Source organism: Doryrhamphus excisus, linkage group LG12 (assembly GCF_037039965.1).
Source record: "Doryrhamphus excisus strain RoL-2023G ecotype Guam linkage group LG12, RoL_Dexc_Guam_v1.1, whole genome shotgun sequence".
Taxonomy (NCBI): domain Eukaryota; kingdom Metazoa; phylum Chordata; class Actinopteri; order Syngnathiformes; family Syngnathidae; genus Doryrhamphus; species Doryrhamphus excisus.
This window is the reverse complement of record NC_136368.1, coordinates 3184717-3205087: the sequence shown is the minus strand read 5'-3', so window position 1 is coordinate 3205087 and position 20371 is coordinate 3184717. Positions and strand designations below refer to the sequence as shown.

The following is a 20371-nucleotide window of genomic DNA, read 5'->3' as shown; positions in this document are numbered from 1 at the left end:
TACACGAATACGCCGTGTACGCTCCGCTTTTTCCCCACTGGCAAAAAACACGGGGAATCAAAGGTTGTTGCGGCACAGCGTCGCTCCGCTTTAAAGTGCTTTAATGTTCTTTTCACCGCATAAATGGCGACACTATCAGAATTAGAAGGCAGCAACAACGTCCAAAGTTGGGGGGTCCAAACGTTTTCCAGTCGGGGCCGCAGAGTGACAAAGGAAAGGATGCAACTTTGTCGCTTAGCAACACATGCTAACAACTTTGATATATTTCATCTCAGCTTTGTCATGGAGGTGGAAATGATTAGCAAAAACTTTGCTCTTTTTTTCACATTTTTGCTGCTGTTTTCCAAATATTTCACCTTTATATAATAATCTTTGTAAATATTCTTTTCATAATATTATGACTTTATTCCCATATAATATTATGACCTAATTTTCCAAACATTACAAGATCATATTGTTTCTCATACTACTTTTAATAAACGGCATATTTTTCTTTTGCAAAATTTAATTTAATATTAGGAGTTTATTCTTGTAAAATTGCAACTTTTTTCCTCATTAAAATACAGTGTTTTTTCTCTTTATATTTTGACTTTATTCTTTTAAAATTGCAGCTGTTTTTTTTACATTTCTGCTATTGTTTTTCTAAATATTACAACTATGTCTATGTTTCCTTCTCATAATATTTTGACTTTATTCCCATATATTATAACTTTTTTCCCCAACCTAATTTTCCAACAATGAGAACTATTTTTGCAAAATTTAATTGGCCCTCATAATATTAGTTTATTCTTGTAAAATTGCGACTTTTTTCCTCATTACAGTGTTTTTTCTCTTTATATTTTGACTTTATTCTTTTAAAATTGCAGCTGTTTTTTTTACATTTCTGCTATTGTTTTTCTAAATATTCCAACTATGTCTATGTTTCCTTCTCATAATATTTTGACTTTATTCCCATATATTATAACTTTTTTCCCAACCTAATTTTCCAACAATGAGAACTATATTTGGTTCCTCATATTATGAAAATATATATCTATTTTCTTCAGTATTTCAACTTTTTGTTATTAAAACAATATTGTTTTTATTTTATTCTTGTAAAATATTTTTTTTCTTTTCTCTTAATATTTTGCCTTTATTCTCATCAAATAACTGCTTTTTCCATTACTTCTATTGTTTCCCCCCCCCAACTATTTAAAGTTATATTTTCTCCTTGTAATATTTTGACTTTATTCCCATATATTATAACTTTTTTCCCAACCTAATTTTCCAACAATGAGAACTATATTTGGTTCCTCATATTATGAAAATATATATCTATTTTCTTAAGTATTTCAATTTTTTGTTATTAAAACAATATTATTTTATTCTTGTAAAAAAATGTTTATTTTCTCTTAATATTTTGCCTTTATTCTCATCAAATAACTGCTTTTTCCATTCCTTCTATTGTTTTCCCCCCCAACTATTTAAAGTTATATTTTCTCCTTGTAATATTTTGACTTTATTTATATTGTCATGTTATATTTTTCAATGTGCTGCAGGCCAATAAAAGAAACAGTGACATGCCACAAATGTCCCCCGGGCCCCACTTTGGACGACCCTGGTCCAAATGCTGTCTCTAGGTCTAAAAATACAAACAATGCAATGACCCAGCGTCCGTCAAAGCCATTAAGAGTTTGCAGGTCACGCCCCGCTGTTGCGCAATAACAGAAGCACGGTGTACAGAGCGTCCGCAGGGGCGCGCTAATTCCATTCTCACAGCTAATCCTGACACACTCTGGTCGAGCTCCGGCCCGGGAGAACCGATGCGATCACCAGAGGCGACAGCAGGATGAGACGCAGGAAGGAGCCCGGTCTCCAGACATCTGGCGAGGCGCTCGCTCGGGATGAAAAAAAAAAGACGTAGGAGAAGAAGAAGAAAAGGAAAGAGAGCCTCAGATGTGGCGGGATCAAAGTGTGCCCTTGGTGCCGGAGCCACCCTGGCCTCATATTCAAATAGTATTCCTGAAAGGAGTCAGACCTGGGAACAGAACGCAGGCAGTGACGGCCAATATGAACGTCTGACATTCAAAGAATGAACACGGATGCACTGGAACCTCCGTTAGTGTCATTCATCTCTTCCGAAAGATCCGACTCCGAGCAAAATGTACTCAAACCAAATCTCTTTTACCCTTTAGAAATAATAAAAATACAATTCAGTTTCAAGGAAACCTTTTCAAACGCATACAAATACACACAAACGATGAATGAACAAGATAATGAACATTTAAAGCAGGGGGGGTCCAAAGGTTTTTCCAGCGAGGGCCACATTGGGAACAATGAAAGGATGCAACTTTGCCACTTGGATATTTCATAAAGCACCACATGTAGATATGCATAATAAATACATAATCTTTGTACTTTTTTTGTAATATTTGGACTTTATGTATAAATTATTATTATTATTATGTATACATGCTCTAATTTTCTAAAATTACAGCTTTATTTTGGTTTCTTTGTTTATTATAATATTGCGGCTTTTAAATTAAATTTAAATTTTAAAAAATATTTTATAAAATTAAGGGTGTTTCTTTTCCATTTCTACTCTAACTTTCTTCTTGTGAATTTGCATCTCGTCATTATGACTTTATTCCCATAATATTTTGATGTAATGTCAAGTAGCATTATAACTTTTTTTCCGCTATCTATTATTTATACATTTATTCTTTTATTATTTATTCATTGTTTTGTCACTTCAAAAAACCCAACATCATTTTCTTGTTTTTTTTGTGACTAAAATAAAAATTTTTGTCTCACAATATTACAAAGTTATTGTCATAAAAACTACACTTTTTACTCATTGGACTCCATTTTTTTCATAATATTACACTTTATTTTTGTAAAAATTACTCCTATTTTTTCAATTTTTATTCTTTTCCCTGTTTAATTATATTATTTGAGTGTATCATGGGGTACACTTTGGACACATGAAACAATAGAAGCACTGTTGCTTGACAGCTTTTTTGACAGCCATATCTGCTTGCTTCAGTGAGAAGACACACACATGGTTGGCAACATGCGGCTCGGGACGTCGGGACGTCAGCCCCCTTGTTGCGGCTCCCATGCTAAGCTCTGTGATTTGTTTTAACACCGAAGTGTAGGAAGTGTGCTTTTTTTTAAAGAAAGAATATTAAATATCCGACTCACCACAAGTCCATGAATGCAGCGGCACTGTGTTCTGACTGCTGATTGGATGAGCAAGGAAAGGGAGGGGTGGGCCAGTCTCACAATGACACAGTTAGAAAATGTCAGAAGAATATTCTGAATGGATTTGCCGAGATGGATGTGGATGTGGCGAGAAATGAGCAAAAAACTGAAAATGTAATATCGGAAGACATTTTCAAAACAAGCACTCAGCTTTTTCCGAAAAGTACCCAACTGCAGATGGGCGGCAGGGAGCAATTTCGGAAGGTTGAGCAGAGCAAAGCATACTTTCAAGAAGTGAATAAAGGCTCCACACTCAGCTACAGCTGCTAGCGTCGTAGCTGACTCGCTGTGCCGGAGAGTGGAAGGAGGAGGAAGATCATTCATTAAAAATATCACAGCATCTACTCTCCAAATGAAAGAAATAGCAGTCGACATGTAAACGATATCGAACACACGGCACTGACAGCACCGCCTAGCTTCTGGTCTTGGAACAACTCCGAATGGGACTTTTAACCACAGTGACATTCTGCTGGTACACCCTGGACTGGTGGCCAGCCAATCACAGGGCACATATAGACAAACAACCATTCACACTCACATTCATACGGGGAGAACACGCAAACTCCACACAGAGATGGCCGAGGGTGGAATTGAACCCTGGTCTCCTAGCTGTGAGGTCTGCGTGCTAACCACTCGACCGCCGGGAGGAAACCGGAGTACCCGGAGAAAACCCACGCATGCACGGGGAGAACATACAAACTCCACACAGAGATGGCCGAGGGTGGAATTGAACCCTGGTCTCCTAGCTGTGAGGTCTGCGCGCTAACCACTCGTCCGCCGTGCCGCCCTAGTTATTTCTTATTTTCTCTTATTATGTCTATTATATTGGGTAATAGGAGTGCAAATGTGACTATAGGGGTGTTATTTCCGGTCAAGAGGGCTCTAATGGTGTTCAAAGGTATAATTATTCATTCATTCATTTCGTACCGCTTTTCCTCACGAGGGTCGCGGGGGGTGCTGGAGCCTATCCCAGCTGTCTTCGGGCAAGAGGCGGGGTACACCCTGGACTGGTGGCCAGCCAATCACAGGGCACATATAGACAAACAACCATTCACACTCACATTCATACCTATGGACAATTTGGAGTGGCTAATTAACCTAGCATGTTTTTGGAATGTGGGAGGAAACCGGAGTACCCGGAGAAAACCCACGCATGCACGGGGAGAACATGCAAACCAAGGGTGGAATTGAATGCTGGTCTCCTTGCTGTGAGGTCTGCGCGCTAACCACTAGACCACCGTGACGCCCGGTGCCAATAGCAGTCATTAATAATTGTGCCGGGCCGTCAATGTTTGATGCCAAACGTGGTAGAGATACACGTGTTCATGGAAACGTCTCCTCTGTGATCACTCCGACACTCCAAATCAGACACTTGAGTAGCAGCCCATGGCTGGGAGCTGGGGGGGGTCACCTGTATGCAGCATTAGCGAATTAGCCGCTATCTAACCCAGACCTGCTGCGGCGTGCTGACACTAATCCTGGGGCCCGCTCCGAGAGCCCCGTCTGTGTTACATTATCATGTCTAATCCCCGTAATCTCCCGGTCGAGCGGCTAAATGCTATTCCACCTCCGTTGCTTTACCTCTAATAGCGCTAATGATGGGCTGGGGGCCCCCCCCGGTGCCCTTATAGTGGTGGGCACCGGAATTAATGTCATTCATGGCCTGGGGGCAAACAGCAAATCAAAACATATGTTCAACAAATCAGCGTTTGTATTTTGTGATGTCATGGCTGCTTTGCGGGTCAATTGATGAGATCCTTAGCGAGGTGGGGGGGGGGGGTAATGCTTCTCAAGTCTCAGTGCCTCTCCCACCTCGCATCGGGAGACATTTATGACAGTTGACCTGCGTTACCGCGGGTACACCTTTTGCTGTCATGAATGAATGACAGCGGAAGATTGGTACGGGATGACAAAGTGCAAAAGCCCCGCCCCCTCCCCTTGCATTAAAAATGGCACTTTATCCACTAAAGCGGGATTTCTGCGTAATTACCCGCAGCCGGCAGCGTGGCGCGCAGGCTTACCTTGTTTACACTGCCTGGCTGTCTCCCTGCGAGGCTTCGTCATACCGTCTTTGTCTCTTTTGGCGTCTTTCACGTGTCTGTCTCTGCTCTCGGGCCCGACCTTGAAAGAAGAGGCGTGAACACACCCGAAGGAGCGACGTTAGTCAGGGCCGCAAGCGGGAAACAAGAACTCAAGAACTAGTGATGCGTTCGTGGCGTTGGTTTATTTACAATTTGGCACACATACTGTATAAGTGCAAGCTATTAATACGCTTTGCAATGTTAATCAAATGCTAATGCAGTTGCATGGCGCTACCTCCTAGCAAACACTGACTTAATTGTGGAATGGGGGGGTTAGGGGGGGGGGGGGGAAACAGGCCAGACTTCCACTCATATTTAATTTGATCTCGGAATAAAAGAGGTATAGGAAAGTATTAATCTGCTTAACATTTCTAAGTACATCCTCCAAAGGATTTTGCTTTTTTAATCTTACATATGCTCTGCAGAGTTACTGGCAAAAACTGTACATTTCCCTCATTTCATCCTTTCAACATCAAATGGTGAGCAGCAAAAATTGGATCAGACTTCAAAGAGCGTGATGTGCTCCAAGTCACGGAGTGGCTCTTCTATTTCACATATTGAATCCGAGCAGGATATCAAAGTGCTACCAAAGAACCTCAGGTCTTTACTAAAAAAGGGCTCTAACATCTGTAGAAAGAGGAGCGCAAAGACAAATCACCTCGGGGGGGAAGAGTGAGCATTTATTCTCAGCCGTGCATTTCCAGCTTTTTGATTCTCTCGCTCCCTCCCGTACCACCCTGTCTTCTCCGCCACAACTCTTTTTTTGTCTCAAGGACTCAAAACATTTCCAAAGGAATAATCTGCCGCCTTAAAGAGGAGCGCTGCTCGAGATACACGGCTAGAAGTAGGGGGGCTCCGGTCAATCAAATACTACTTTGACAGATATTTCCTTACTCACGTTGGCCTGGTTCGCGCTCGTCGGGCTCTTACACCTGTGAAAGTAAGGAGTGGTTGTAAGTGACAGCAGCAGAAACGGGCTTTTTTTGGCATTTGGGTTAGATTAAAATACTGCTTTAAAATACTTCACTCGGGGTTGCTATGCTCATGTCAGTGAGGACATCTACTACATTAGTCATTACTACACAGTTACTACGACAGTCACTACTACACAGTTACTACGACACAGCCACTACTACACAGTTACTACGATACAGCCACTACGACACAGTTACTACGACAGTCACTACTACACAGTTACTACTACACAGTTACTACGACACAGCCACTACTACACAGTCACTACTACACAGTTACTACTACACAGTTACTACGACACAGCCACTACTACACAGTCACTACTACACAGTTACTACGACACAGCCACTACTACACAGTCACTACTACACAGTTACTACGACACAGCCACTACTACACAGTCACTACTACACAGTTACTACGACACAGCCACTACTACACAGTCACTACTACACAGCCACTACTACACAGCCACTACTACACAGCCACTACTACACAGTTACTACGACACAGCCACTACTACACAGTCACTACTACACAGTCACTACTACACAGCCACTACGACACAGTCACTACTACACAGTCACTACTACACAGTCACTACTACACAGCAACTACTACACAGTCACTACTACACAGCCACTACTACACAGTTACTACAACAGTCATTACTACACTGTCACAACTACACAGTCACTACTACACAGTTACTACTACACAGTCACTACTACACAGTTACTACTACACAGTTACTACTACACAGTTACTACGACAGTCATTACTACACTGTCATTACTACACTGTCACAACTACACAGTCATTACTACACAGCCACTACGACACAGTCACTACTACACAGCCACTACTACACAGCCACTACTACACAGCCACTACTACACAGCCACTACTACACAGCCACTACTACACAGTCACTACTACACAGCCACTACTACACAGCCACTACTACACAGCCATTACTACAGTCACAACTACACAGTCACTACTACACAGCCACTACTACACAGCCACTACTACACAGTCATTACTACACTGCCACTACTACACAGTCATTACTACACAGTCATTACTACACTGCCACTACTACACAGCCACTACTACACAGTCACTACTACACTGCCACTACTACACTGCCACTACTACGCAGTCACTACTACGCAGTCACTACTAAACAGTCACTACTACACAGTCATTACTACACTGCCACTACTACACAGCCACTACTACACAGCCACTACTACACAGTCACTACTACACAGTCACTACTACACAGCCACTACTACACAGCCACTACTACACAGTCACTACTACACAGTCACTACTACACAGCCACTACTACACAGCCTGAGGGTGGACTCGAACTCGGGTCTCCTAGCTGTGTGGCCTGCGTGCTACCCACTTGGCATGATCACATATAATATGCTGAAAATATTGTTTCATTGAAATGGATTAAAAAATTATTTCCTTTTATTCATTAGAATTATTTATTTTGTGAATGAATCATAAATTCTTTGATATTAGGTTCGAGTGGTATGAAATGAAATGAACAGTATGCTCATTATAGTGGCTAAGTGTTTCCATTGGTGTACCACATCATATCAAGAGCCACGGTTGACAATATTAGAAACACGGCTTATGTTCTATGAATACCGAGCACGGTTATTGTTCTGACACATTGTGAAGGTTCTCCACTGTTGAAGCCATCCAAAGGCAGGAGAAACGCTTGCGAGGTGAAGAGAATGAAACTCCTGCCAGATGATGTCAAAGTGGATCTATACGGAGAGATTCCAGGGCTGATTAAACAGAATTGTTGAGAAGGTTTGAAGTCTTTCTCACCAAGGAATATGATTGTAAACACGGAGAGAAAACTCCCAGATGAGGCTGCACTTGGATGAAGGATGCAAGCAGCATAACACTTTCAGATGTGTAAATCCACAATTTGCTTGGAATTGGCCCACAGCCACATAGGATTCCGATGGAGATTGTGGGAACAACTTTTCGGTGCGTACAGTGGTACCTGGGTTCCTCCTTCATTCCTTCTAGGGCAGGGAGATATGGACCAAAACTCATATCCCGATATGGATAGAAGATACAGGGTCAGGCAAAATGATGTGACACATTTGGAGGTTAAATAAAAGGCAAATAAAGTAAAGAAACAAAAAAGTGTTTTTATTTTCAAAAATTTTTGAATATAAAAACACTTTTATTTTCAACAATTTTTTATTATAAAAACACTTTTTTGTAAAGAAACAAAAAAGTGTTTTTATTTAAAAATTTTTTTAATATAAAAACACTTTTTGTTTTCAAAATTTTTTTAATATAAAAACACTTTTTAATATAAAAACACTTTGTTTCTTTACTTTATTTGCCTTTTATTTAACCTTTTATTTAAATAAAAGGCAAATAAAGTAAAGAAACAAAAAAGTGTTTTTATTTTCAAAAATGTTTGAATATAAAAACACTTTTATTTTCAACAATGTTTTATTATAAAAACACTTTTTTGTACAGAAACAAAAAAGTGTTTTTATTTAAAAAAAAATTTAATATAAAAACACTTTTTGTTTTCAAAAATTTTTTAATATAAAAACACTTTTTAATATAAAAACACTTTGTTTCTTTACTTTATTTGCCTTTTATTTAACCTTTTATTTAAATAAAAGGCAAATAAAGTAAAGAAACAAAAAAGTGTTTTTATTTTCAAAAATTTTTGAATATAAAAACACTTTTATTTTCAACAATTTTTTATTATAAAAACGCTTTTTTGTAAAGAAACAAAAAAGTGTTTTTATTTTAAAAATTTTTTTATACAAAAGCACTTTTTGTTTTCAAAAATTTTTTAATATAAAAACACTTTTTAATATAAAAACACTTTGTTTCTTTACTTTATTTGCCTTTTATTTAACCTTTTATTTAAATAAAAGGCAAATAAAGTAAAGAAACAAAAAAGTGTTTTTTTTTCAAAAAATTTTTAATATAAAAACACTTTTTTGTTTTCAAAAATTTTTGAATGATCAAAAATGGTGCACGTTGGCACCATTTGACCAGGCTACAAATATTCTCTCCAAATTGCTCCAAGAGGTGATGAAGAGGTTAACCCATTTATGTGATTGAGACATGCAGATACGCCCCCCTGCATTGTTAGGACATCATAGTTTGCGGTGCGTTCATGTTGTATTCACGACCAGTTCACAGAAATCATGCCTGTTGCAAATTTTGAACATTTGAAAATGCTCTTTCTGCCCTGGCATGCAGCCCCCGCACGGTTTACACATACTTCACACCTGTTTACCACCAATTTAGTCATTGGCACGCCACTGGCACACAAAATTGCGTACCGCTGCAGGCATAAAGTGCATGCAAGTGTAAACGAGGCTTTACTCTGATTGTGTAGTGCAGCGAGAACGCATATGAAAGAAAGGCCCTGGAGGAGAGGATGTGGAGGCTCACCCCATATGGTCCTCCTTGGTGGTCTTGACTCCAGCCTCGGGGTTACATCTGTGCCTCTGAGGTCCACAGTCCCGACGCACCCGATGGCCTCTGTAAGCTGCACAAGAGATGAATTTCAGATATGCGCTCACATTATCGGAAAACTCGCTCCTTTCCTTCCTGTTGACGAGGGGTGTTAAAAGATCTGACACAATTTCTTTGGCCTGGCAAAATAATAAAGTTATTAGTAAGTATCAAGAGTTATTAATAAAGTTATTATTCAACCCCTGTGAAAAGCGTGGATCGACTGTACAATAATCCCTCGTTTATCACGGTTAATTGGCTCCAGACCCAACCGTGATAAGTGAATTTCTGCATTGTTCATTCATTCATTCATTTTCTACCGCTTTTCCTCACGAGGGTCGCGGGGGGTGCTGGAGCCTATCCCAGCTGTCTTCGGGCGAGAGGCGGGGTACACCCTGGACTGGCCAGCCAGTCACAGGGCACATATAGACAAACAACCATTCACACTCATATTCATACCTATGAATATGACCTGTGAGGTCTGCGCGCTAACCACTTGACTACCGTGCCGCCCATCAAGAGTTATTAATTAAGTTATTATTCAACCCCTGTGAAAAGCGTGGATCGACTGTACAATAATCCCTCGTTTATCACGGTTAATTGGCCCCAGACCCAACCGTGATAAGTGAATTTCCGCATAGTAGGATTTGTTATTTATAAATGTAATATTTCGCTAATTAGAGCATAGAAAACCTGTCTAAAACCCTCGAAATATGCTTTTTTTAACATTAGTAGAGCCCTCTAGACATGAAGTAACACCCCTATAATCACTTTTATACATATAAGACATATAAGACATAACGGACTCACAAGTTATGATTGACAGCATACTTCCTGTGGTGGCAATTTCCTCTAAATGTAACATTTACTGACACCTAGTCACTCCTGGGCACAGGAGCTGCTGTCAGCCACAACTCAAGCCAGTCACTCGCACTTTCTAACTAACTCAGTCAAATCTAATTAGCATCACTTAACAGGCCACGCCTCTTAAAGGTGCAGACATTTCATTACATATCACGTCATGCTGAATGCTGGTATTTTCATTCATTTTGACATTTTTATGCTTAAAAATGTTTGATTATCCAAAGAATACGTACACTTTGCTTAAAGGTCAACTTCCTTGCTTTAAGGAAGTGGATGGATTGTACAGGAAATGAAGCCTGACTGCTTTGTGCTTCTCTTGTAAAAATATAAGTGCAGGAAAACTGCAGGAGAACTGCGCTACACCGCTGAGCTGTGGTTGTATTCTCCATGGTTTAATCTGATCGATGGGTGAGGGTGTCCCCTAGGGGGCCCCCGCTGAGATCTGAGGGGCCACCAGGCTCATGCATTTGAAAGGCATCTGTTTATTTTCCACATGCAAATGCGGCCCACCTCAAAAGGCTATAAGCTGCAGAGAACACACCATGTCAATGTATTAGAGTGTTGCGCCAGGGGGGCCCCGGGCCCCACTTATGTCAGGTTCAGGTTCTCCAAATAACCCTCCCCCACTTTTTTCCCTCCATGCCGGCGGCCACACACGAGCACGCTCCTCTACGGCGGCGACAGAGGGAGGACTTTCACCGCCTTTCGTTATTTAGCGGCGTGTTCACGGCAGACGCGCACACAAAAGGTGCGACACTCCGTGTGCCAGATGAGGGTAGCCCGAGGAGAACCGGGCCAAACAATGCCAGATCTCCTCCCCCTGCCCTCCTCCATCCTGCCCCCTTTTGGCACACACTCTTGTCCTCCACGGCGGAGGGTGGGGGGGCCGGGCAGGAAGGTTAATGTGCTGACTTTGATCTTCGTCAAGGCATACTGAGTAAGAATTCATTTACATTTCAGATGAAAAGGTTGACAGTATAAAAAGGCATCTTGTTTCTGGTATGTGAGGGCCGCGTAATAGGCGAGGAATTTGTGAGAGGAAGTGGCGAGGAAACAGAAGGGATAAGCCCCTCTCTCGCCTTCACTGGGAAGGAGATGAAAGGGGAGCCCGATCTCAGCGTGCACTGTTCTTCTGGAACATGGGGACCACATGCTGCCCAAAAGCTTGTCTGGGCGCATTATTAATCAATTATTACTGTTTCCTGGGCAACTCACGCGCATCAAAATACGGCGTTGACAAAGACGTGGTCTTTTCAAACCATCAGGACATCCCCCCCAGATTTAAACATGAAGATATTTCTCATTTAGAGAAAGGTTTTCTTGAGGGAAATCTATGTAATATATGTACAGTATGTACAGCGGCAGTGTGCCAGGCAGGACTGGAAGTGTTTTACGCACGCTAGAAACCTTGCAATCCTACACTTGATGTTTGACGTTAATTTTCAAGTGGAACAGCTGCCACTGTGTTACTGTCATCATCCTACATTTGATCAAAGTTACTTCAGATTTGTCTGATCAAAACACAATCGCCGCATATGACTGACTTCGATCAAAATATGATGGTGAAGCATACATGGCATTTTCATTACGTGGCTGTTTTTTGTTTTTACTGGCTCTGGGCACAAAATTTTATTTAACAAGAAAATCAAAACAATAACGGAAAAACCTGTCGTAAAAAAATGAAGTCAAAATATTAAGAAAAGGAGTTGTAATCTAACAAGAAAAAGTTGTAATTTTACAAGAATAAAATAATATATTACTTCTCACAATGTAATATAAAAAAAAATTTCAACAAAGAAATAAGCAAAAAGCAAATAATTTCTGCTACAAAAATGTCATTTTAGCACCATAAAGTAAATCAAAATATTAAGAGGAAAAAAGGAAAAAAATTGCAATTTTACTTAAAAAATAAAACAAAAAAATAAAAATAAAAGTAAAATAAGAGAAAAGTAATAAAATAAAAAAATATATAAAATAAATATTTATTATCGGAACCCTAGTGGGTCATAAATAATGTTAATAAAAATGTATAATAATTTTGGTGGATAATAAACATTTCAAAATACACCAGCATTGCTGTGTGACTAAAATGAAAATTACCCATCGTATTTTTCTTAAAAGTAAAACCTTGTCTCGTCTCGTTCCTCGTCGACCCGCCTGGTGACACAAGATCTTTACCTGACTGGATACGGACAGCTGCCTCTTCTCGCTCCTTCTTCATTTGCTTGAGGTTCTGCCAAGCGACGTAGCCCTTCCAGGCTGGGGGAAGACAAAAGCGTGTTTGTGTGAAATACAACACACACACACACACACACACACACACACACACACACACACACAACATGAGATCCCACTTCAAAACAGCGGCTAAAGCAGGTGGCGCAGGGATAGATCCCTTCTCTGGGAACTCTCTGAAGTCTTATTGTCTCCCCCGAAGCCTTGCTCTCAGCCCGCCAAGGTCAAGCTGTGGTTATCAAACTCTTTTACCATTGATCACATCAGGGATCACTCCAACCACTTCAGCATCAAGCGTTCAAGTTCGGTTTCGCCTACCACTTGGAACCGAAACCCTTCATGTAGCTTTCCATGCTGAAGTCCCCGTCCCACCACACCGGTAGCCAGTGACGTGAGATGAGTTGATTGAGAGCTTTTAGCAACAAAGGCAGCAAATATACACCACTACGTACACCACTATGTACATATGTGTAATACTTGCTTTTATAGTCAGTATAGCTACTCCAGACCATTCACTGTGCAATATCTGATCAACCTCCATGTGCAATATTAAGGGCTTTAAATGCAATATACTAAGTTCTATGTGAAGTATTTCCATAATGCCTCATATTAACTCTCTAACAAGTTCTCAGTGTATAGACTGGTCATATATCTCATCTCGTTTCATATTATCTACATACTGTATTGTATAGAACTCTGGGAAAAACTGTTGATTTTGTTAATACTTGGGTTGTTTATATTGTTCTATATTGTGTATTTTGTACTACTTAACTGATTCTGTACTCTTGCTGCTGTGCAATACAAATTTCCCCACTGAGGGACGAATAAAGGCATATCTTATCTTATCTTATCTTATATTCATCTGATGCTTTTACAGCAGTTTTTTTGGAGTGGAACTTTTGCCCTTTTGGGGCGTCTGAACTGAACCCTGCAAAAAAGTATCTTACTATCATATGTATAGTTTAGTCTGATCTTTGACAAAGAGCCCAGCCCGTAACCTTTATTTATGGAATATAATAAAATATATATATCATTGTGTGTATTCCTCCAAGCAAAACCAGTGACCTGGGCCTTTAACGGGTTAGAAGAATAAAAATATGTACGTATTTTTTATTAGAACCCAAGGTGATTGATTGATTGATACTTAAGTAAAAAAAAAAGTACTATGATGCTTTTTCCACTTTTCTGACCAATAAATGTCATTACAATGTTGTATTTTGGTGTTAAACCATGCCAAAGTTTCATATCATGAGGTTTGCATATTTAGAAGTGAGCCCTGAAAGAAGTTAGGGATGACTCAAAACGTTCGGTTTCAGAGAGTTTTTTTCTAAGACTGGCTCTCGGACTTTGTTATACTGTACAGGCGTCCACCGTGGTAGCACGGAGTGTGACCAATCACAGAGGACTGGGCCTGGAGGCGGGCCGTGGTCGGAAAAAAACAGACCGTTTTGAAAATCCAAGCAAATTCAGCTGGAGTAGGTGCAGATTCTAGAAGGTCGAGAAAGCTTTCTGTGCAGGTTATTGTGTGTAGCTGCTCTATAGGAGTCCACAAGTCTAACAAAGGGCAGAAAATGATGATAACAAGTCCCTTTAAGGAGTACTTTTTAGTCCCGCCATCTTACACAATAGAAATAAAGAGCAGAACCCACACCAGCATGGGGAGAGAATTCAAACTCGACATGAAGCTGATCGGAATTCTGACTCGACTTACCTGACTGGATGACAGTAGCACAGCGGTTCCTCTTGTCCTTCTGCTTTTGGTAGCGTCGTGCCTGCAGCCAACCTTTGGTGTAGGCTTGCATCACCACCACCCGAGCTATCACCTCCCGCAGCAGCAGGTTCAGCTGCTCCACGTGGTAGTACCTCAGGAACACCTGACACCACCAAACCTGGTCTTACTACCAAACCATCCGAATATTGTTGAAGGATTTCAATATCACACTACCTTTGTTTTGCCCAGCACCCAGTCTTGCAGTCTGGCTCGCTCCAGGATGGCGGCCACATTCTCTTTGCTGGTCTCTGGCATCTGGTGAGCCCGGAAGGCAAGGTAGTAGTACCTGAAGGTGAAGGTAAAGGTGTGCAAGGCAATGATGTAAGGAAGCTATGTCCCTGTGGGTCAGCCCTGTGATTGGACTCATCTACCCTGGTTTCATTTTGCCAGGGAACATATAGACAAACAACCATTCACACTCACATTCATACGGGGAGAACATGCAAACTCCACACAGAGATGGCCGAGGGTGGAATTGGTGGTATTATAAAATGGTATTTTCTCTTATTATGTCTATTATATTGGGTAATAGGAGTGCAAAATGTGACTATAGGGGTGTTATTTCAGGTCTAGAGGGCTCTAATGGTGTTCAAAGGTATAATTATTCATTCATTCATTTTCTACCGCTTTTCCTCACGAGGGTCGCGGGGGGTGCTGGAGCCTATCCCAGCTGTCTTCGGGCGAGAGGCGGGGTACACCCTGGACTCGTGGCCAGCCAATCACAGGGCACATATAGACAAACAACCATTCACACTCACATTCATACCTATGGACAATTTGGAGTTGCTAATTAACCTAGCATGTTTTGGGAATGTGGGAGGAAACCGGAGTGCCCGGAGAAAACCCACACAAGCACGGGGAGAACATGCAAACTCCACACAGAGATGGCCGAGGGTGGGATTGAACCCTTGTCTCCTAGCTGTGAGGTCTGCGCGCTAACCACTCAACCACCGGGAGGAAACCGGAGTACCTGAAGAAAACCCACGCATGCACAGGGAGAACATGCAAACGCCACACAGAAATGGCCGAGGGGGGAATTGAACCCTGGTCTCCTAGCTGTGAGGTCTGCCACTCGACCACCGTGCCACCCTAGTTATTTCTTATTTTCTCTTATTATGTCTATTATATTGGGTGATAGGAGTGCAAATGTGACTATAGGGGTGTTATTTCAGGTCTATAGGGCTCTAATGGTGTTCAAAGGTATAATTATTCATTCATAATTGGTTGGTAAGTGCTTTTCATGTCCATCCATAGAGAGGAAAAGGTTTTTTTTGTTAGTCAGACCTTCTGGAAAGGACTAAAGACACCAACTAAAGTTTCACTGTACTTGTTTTTTTGTTTTAATGTGAATGGCAGACCTGTTTTCAGATAAATGGTTTATTTGGTTGAAAACGTTCCCACGGAGGCAGACCCAAAGTTGTGAGTTACTTTCGGAATAATGGCTGAGGATTTGATGGTGTGCGTTACGGGTCTTAACAGCAATCAAGGCAAGACTTCACCGTCTCTCCTTGAGTCTTTTCCGATGTTAAGTTGGGTTCTTTCTCAACAGCCCACAAAGAAGGGCTGCCATCATCCTGGGAATATCTGCAGACATCTTACTACTTGCCTCACACGCACTCTTTGTTGGGAGTTTACAAAATAGCAGCACTAAAGCGGTGCATGAAAGCACCACAACTACAACTACTTCATCTCTTCTGTTCCGCCGTCGCTGGGAAAAACAACAATGGAGAGGAAAACTTCTTTGAACAGCGTTCCCCGCCTCAGCCTTCATTTTCTTCTTCTTGTTATTTCTTTGATGATAAACACAAAAGCGCTGCTCCCAACATCAGACGGGCCTTTGATATGAGGGGATGCGTTTAAATCGCTTTTCATTTCAAGTGGAGTTTAGCCATTCGGACTTCCTGTGTGGCTCAGGTGGGATGATGCTGATCCTGTGGCGGCAGCATCATTCACAAATGTATCATACACGGCTTAACAGTAAACACAATAGGAAAATATAATAAAACTTATGTACAGTGATCAGAGGACGATGGACTACTGACTGTGGTAGATGACAGTAGGCCATCATCTCGCAATTTAGCCGCATAGTGGTCGAGTGGTTAGCATGTTGGCCGCACAGTAAGGATATCGGTTTCGCCATCTCTGCGTGGAGTTTGGATGTTCTCCCCGTGCATGCGTGGGTTTTCTCCGGGTACTCCGGTTTCCTCCCACATTCCAAAAACATGCTAGGTTAATTGGCGACTCCAAATTGTCCATAGGTATGAATGTGAGTGTGAATGGTTGTTTGTCTATATGTGCCCTGTGATTGGCTGGCCACCAGTCCAGGGTGCACCCCACCTCTCGCCTCTCTCCAGCACCCCCGCGACCCTCGTGAGGAAAAAGCGGTAGAAAATGAATAAATGAATGAAAAAAAGTTGTAATCTAATGAGAAAATGTTGTAAAATAAGAAAAATAACATCATTTTAGTCGCATAAAGTTGACATTTTAAAGAAAAAAAGCCTTTTTTTTTTAAAAAAAGTTGTTATATGAGCAAACAAAACGATAAATTAAGTTGTCAAATTTTTAAATTAGGTTGTGGAAAAAGGTGTAATGTTACAGGAATAATATCAAAATTTGGGTAAAAAGTCATAATTTGATTAAATTAAGAAAGCTGAAATAGGTTGGAAATACCAAAACAGAAATGGGGGAAAAAATACTATAATTTTACAAGAATAAATCCTAAGTGAAATTTGTGAGGAAAAACGATGTAATTCTATCAGTGTAGAGTTGAAATATTAAAAGCACCCCGCCTCTCATTGTCACATTGTGGCTTAGTGGTTAGCATGTTGGCCTCACAGTCAGGAGATCAGGGTTCTACTCATAAAGCTGACTCTTTAAAGTCAACGAGCCAGGGGTTGGCAAAGTACGGCCCCCGATGGTCAAATTGGGCTGACCAGATGCTTTATTTAATGTCAATTTTAGACATTTTTAAAAAATATGTAGCCACCCAGACAACAGTCTGCACCACGATGCCAAAGAAAGACCACCACACGTGACACATGACTAAATAAACGCCGAATCAGAACACAAATGCCAATATAACACCCATGCATTCCCACCGCAAAGCATGCTGGGTCACTTTGTTAGTCATAGTGCACATTCAGCAGGCAGCATCATGTGACAAGTTTCAAGGACAGTTTGCAGTTTACAATCGAAAAACAAACAACTGCAATGCGGCCAACAACGGTTTAGCGAAGCCCAACTGATCGCCCAGAGAAGAACCCCGTTCCGCTGTCTTGTATGAATTCTGTCAGAGAGGTCCTACAACGGGTGGAAACTTCCCTTTTTTTTCGATGTTACGATACGAGGCACCAACTTGTCTCCGTTGGACAGCTAATCGCTCCTCAGACAGAGATTTACAGTAAATAGTAGCATATCTGGAAACTGTGTGTGTGTGTCCTATCAACAGGGCTTCAACATGTCTTGTTCAAGGCAGAGGGAAAATATTCCATTCCCAACGATATCGATATTGAAGTGACCTTTGGAAGGTGAGAGTGGCTTGCTGTCGGAATCCCATTTCTAACACTACAACAAAGTATTGCAGTATTTATTCTTTTTACAATTTTCCTTTCATAGTTTACTTAGTAAATATTTATATTTATGAAGAAGGAATTCAATTACTTTTGGTTTGGGAAAATAACTCCAATAGAATAGAATGCCTTTGATTGAAAAATACAATTACATTAAATGATTAATTAATTAATCACAATTAATAAATACATTAATAAATAACATCTAAAATAAAAAAAACATTATTATATTTACATATATTAATTTTATTTGTATAGCTTCAATAATTCATTAACATGATATATAATAAAATTTTTGGTTTAATTCAATTAGCACAAGAAGTGTTATGATTTTGTGTTTTGCTTATCTTGTCTTAAGAACACAAACAAAGTACTTAGCTAATGAGGAGGTGTCGTTGGGACTGCGCCTTAAAGGAATACCAATGGGAAAAGGAAAATCACGTTAGAGCTTTTCCAGGTCACAGAATGGAAGAACAAACTCGTTATGAATAGCAAAGAGAAGAGCATTAAAATGCCTCCCCCCTCCGAATGGCACGTCCTCCCTGTTTGAATTTTATCCCTGTTCCCAAGCTGGAGTATCCATCCCGTTAAGAGAAGTGTAGGATTTATTCCTGCGCTATCACTAATGATTGCCAATTAGTCAGACTCTTGCTCCGCTCAACTTGGACCTCGTCTAATTAAAGAACTCGTGTTTTGTCTGATGAAGGCCATGGCTGACTTGTTCTGCTCCATCTCCGTCAGTGCTCAGTGTGTGTGTGTGTGTGTGTGTGTGTGTGTGTCTTACCTGTTGACAAACTCTTCAAAGCGGATGCGGTGGGAGTATCCCTGGCGGCGAATGCTGACCGTTTCCAGGATGCCCGTGTAGCGCAGCTGTACCATCACCCTGTCCTTGCAGAAGCACAGCGCCTTCCTGTCGTCGTTGGGCTTGATGCAGCGTACAAAGTGTGGCTGACCCACCACCATCTTAGACAGCAAGTCCATCAGCGAGTACTGCAAGCATCACAACATCACAACATGACAGTGGGCTGGATCAAGGTCAGAAAACCTCCATCGTGTGGCGGAAGAGGCAAAGAATGACATTTAAGAGAAAGATGCTGAGATCTTAAGTATCGCTTTTCACATTTTGAAAAGTATAAATGTATTTTCCCAGCCTGAAGAATAACATAAAACAATATTTAACACAATAACTGATCCCTGCGTCTCGACCACGGCCATAAAAATGTCATTTTGACACAAAACCCTCCTGGTAGCCTGACATTGATGTTCCCCTCCGATTTCATATCAACATTTGCAATAAAAAAAACAATAATTATATTAGATTCTTCTCCGGAATCTTCCCTTTTGCTCTTCAATTGCCGTTGTTCACTATCAAGGTTTAGTCCCTAAATATGCCTCATCTAGTGATAGCTAATGACGACTAATTGATATAACCAGTCACAGCACGTTAAAGTGCTAAGGTGCGTTAAAGGACTGCCAAACAAAGTGGGGAAATCTCATGACTAAATTGTGTTAATTATTCTTAACCACAGCAAACTACAACCATAAATAATAAAAGTATTAAGTAAAACATGACTGTGGCGTCAACTTTCATATCTGGAAAGTTCTTGTTCTTACTTTGTTGACATGTCTGACACTTGGTTCTGATAGGAAGATCACCTTTGTCACAACATCTGCTGCCTGGTGTGTGTTTACCCAGCCATCTGTAAGCACGATGACGCAAAAGGACCATCATGAAAGCAAAAGCAGCTTAAGCGTTGATGAATAATCGAAAGGCGCTGGAAGTAAATGTTTATTTCTACAATGCCCTTGGCACGGGTGCATCAGAGAGCTTTTAATGCACAGTTCGCATTGATCCTTGAAGAGAGGTATTCATTTTAGTGATGTGGTTGTGTTTTGTGTACCAGTACTGCAGCTCTTGTATGCACACGTACAGTAACTGCGTGGGTTTACCTAATGTCGCCGGTGACTACAAATGAGGCTATTCAACTAAAATGTCCTGAGGGCTCTAATTTCAGAAAGCTAAGAACCGAAAAGGCCAGATTTTCTCGTCCCTGATTATTATATTATCCTTATTTTCTATATAATGTCAATTCAAGGCCATACTT

At 40.8% G+C, this 20371-nt stretch overlaps 1 protein-coding gene across 11 annotated transcripts in view; it reads right to left on the bottom strand.

Annotated features, from left to right (window-relative positions):
- Positions 1 to 20371, bottom strand: part of myo3b (myosin IIIB) — a 103890-nt gene that overhangs the window by 24825 nt on the left and 58694 nt on the right. For 8 of the 11 annotated variants that reach the window (XM_078795392.1, XM_078795394.1, XM_078795391.1 and 5 more), the window contains 7 exons: positions 19051 to 19256; positions 14872 to 14983; positions 14638 to 14800; positions 12870 to 12950; positions 9765 to 9861; positions 6223 to 6256; positions 5265 to 5364 (listed from right to left, as the gene is read on the bottom strand). In XM_078795392.1, the coding sequence (XP_078651518.1) occupies positions 5265 to 5364; positions 6223 to 6256; positions 9765 to 9861; positions 12870 to 12950; positions 14638 to 14800; positions 14872 to 14983; positions 19051 to 19256 (793 nt within the window). Of the gene's footprint in view, positions 1 to 5264; positions 5365 to 6218; positions 6257 to 9764; positions 9862 to 12869; positions 12951 to 14637; positions 14801 to 14871; positions 14984 to 18509; positions 18674 to 19050; positions 19257 to 20371 lie in introns of those variants that run through there. The other 3 variants (XR_013629614.1, XM_078795395.1, XM_078795396.1) reach the window with 3 other exon arrangements.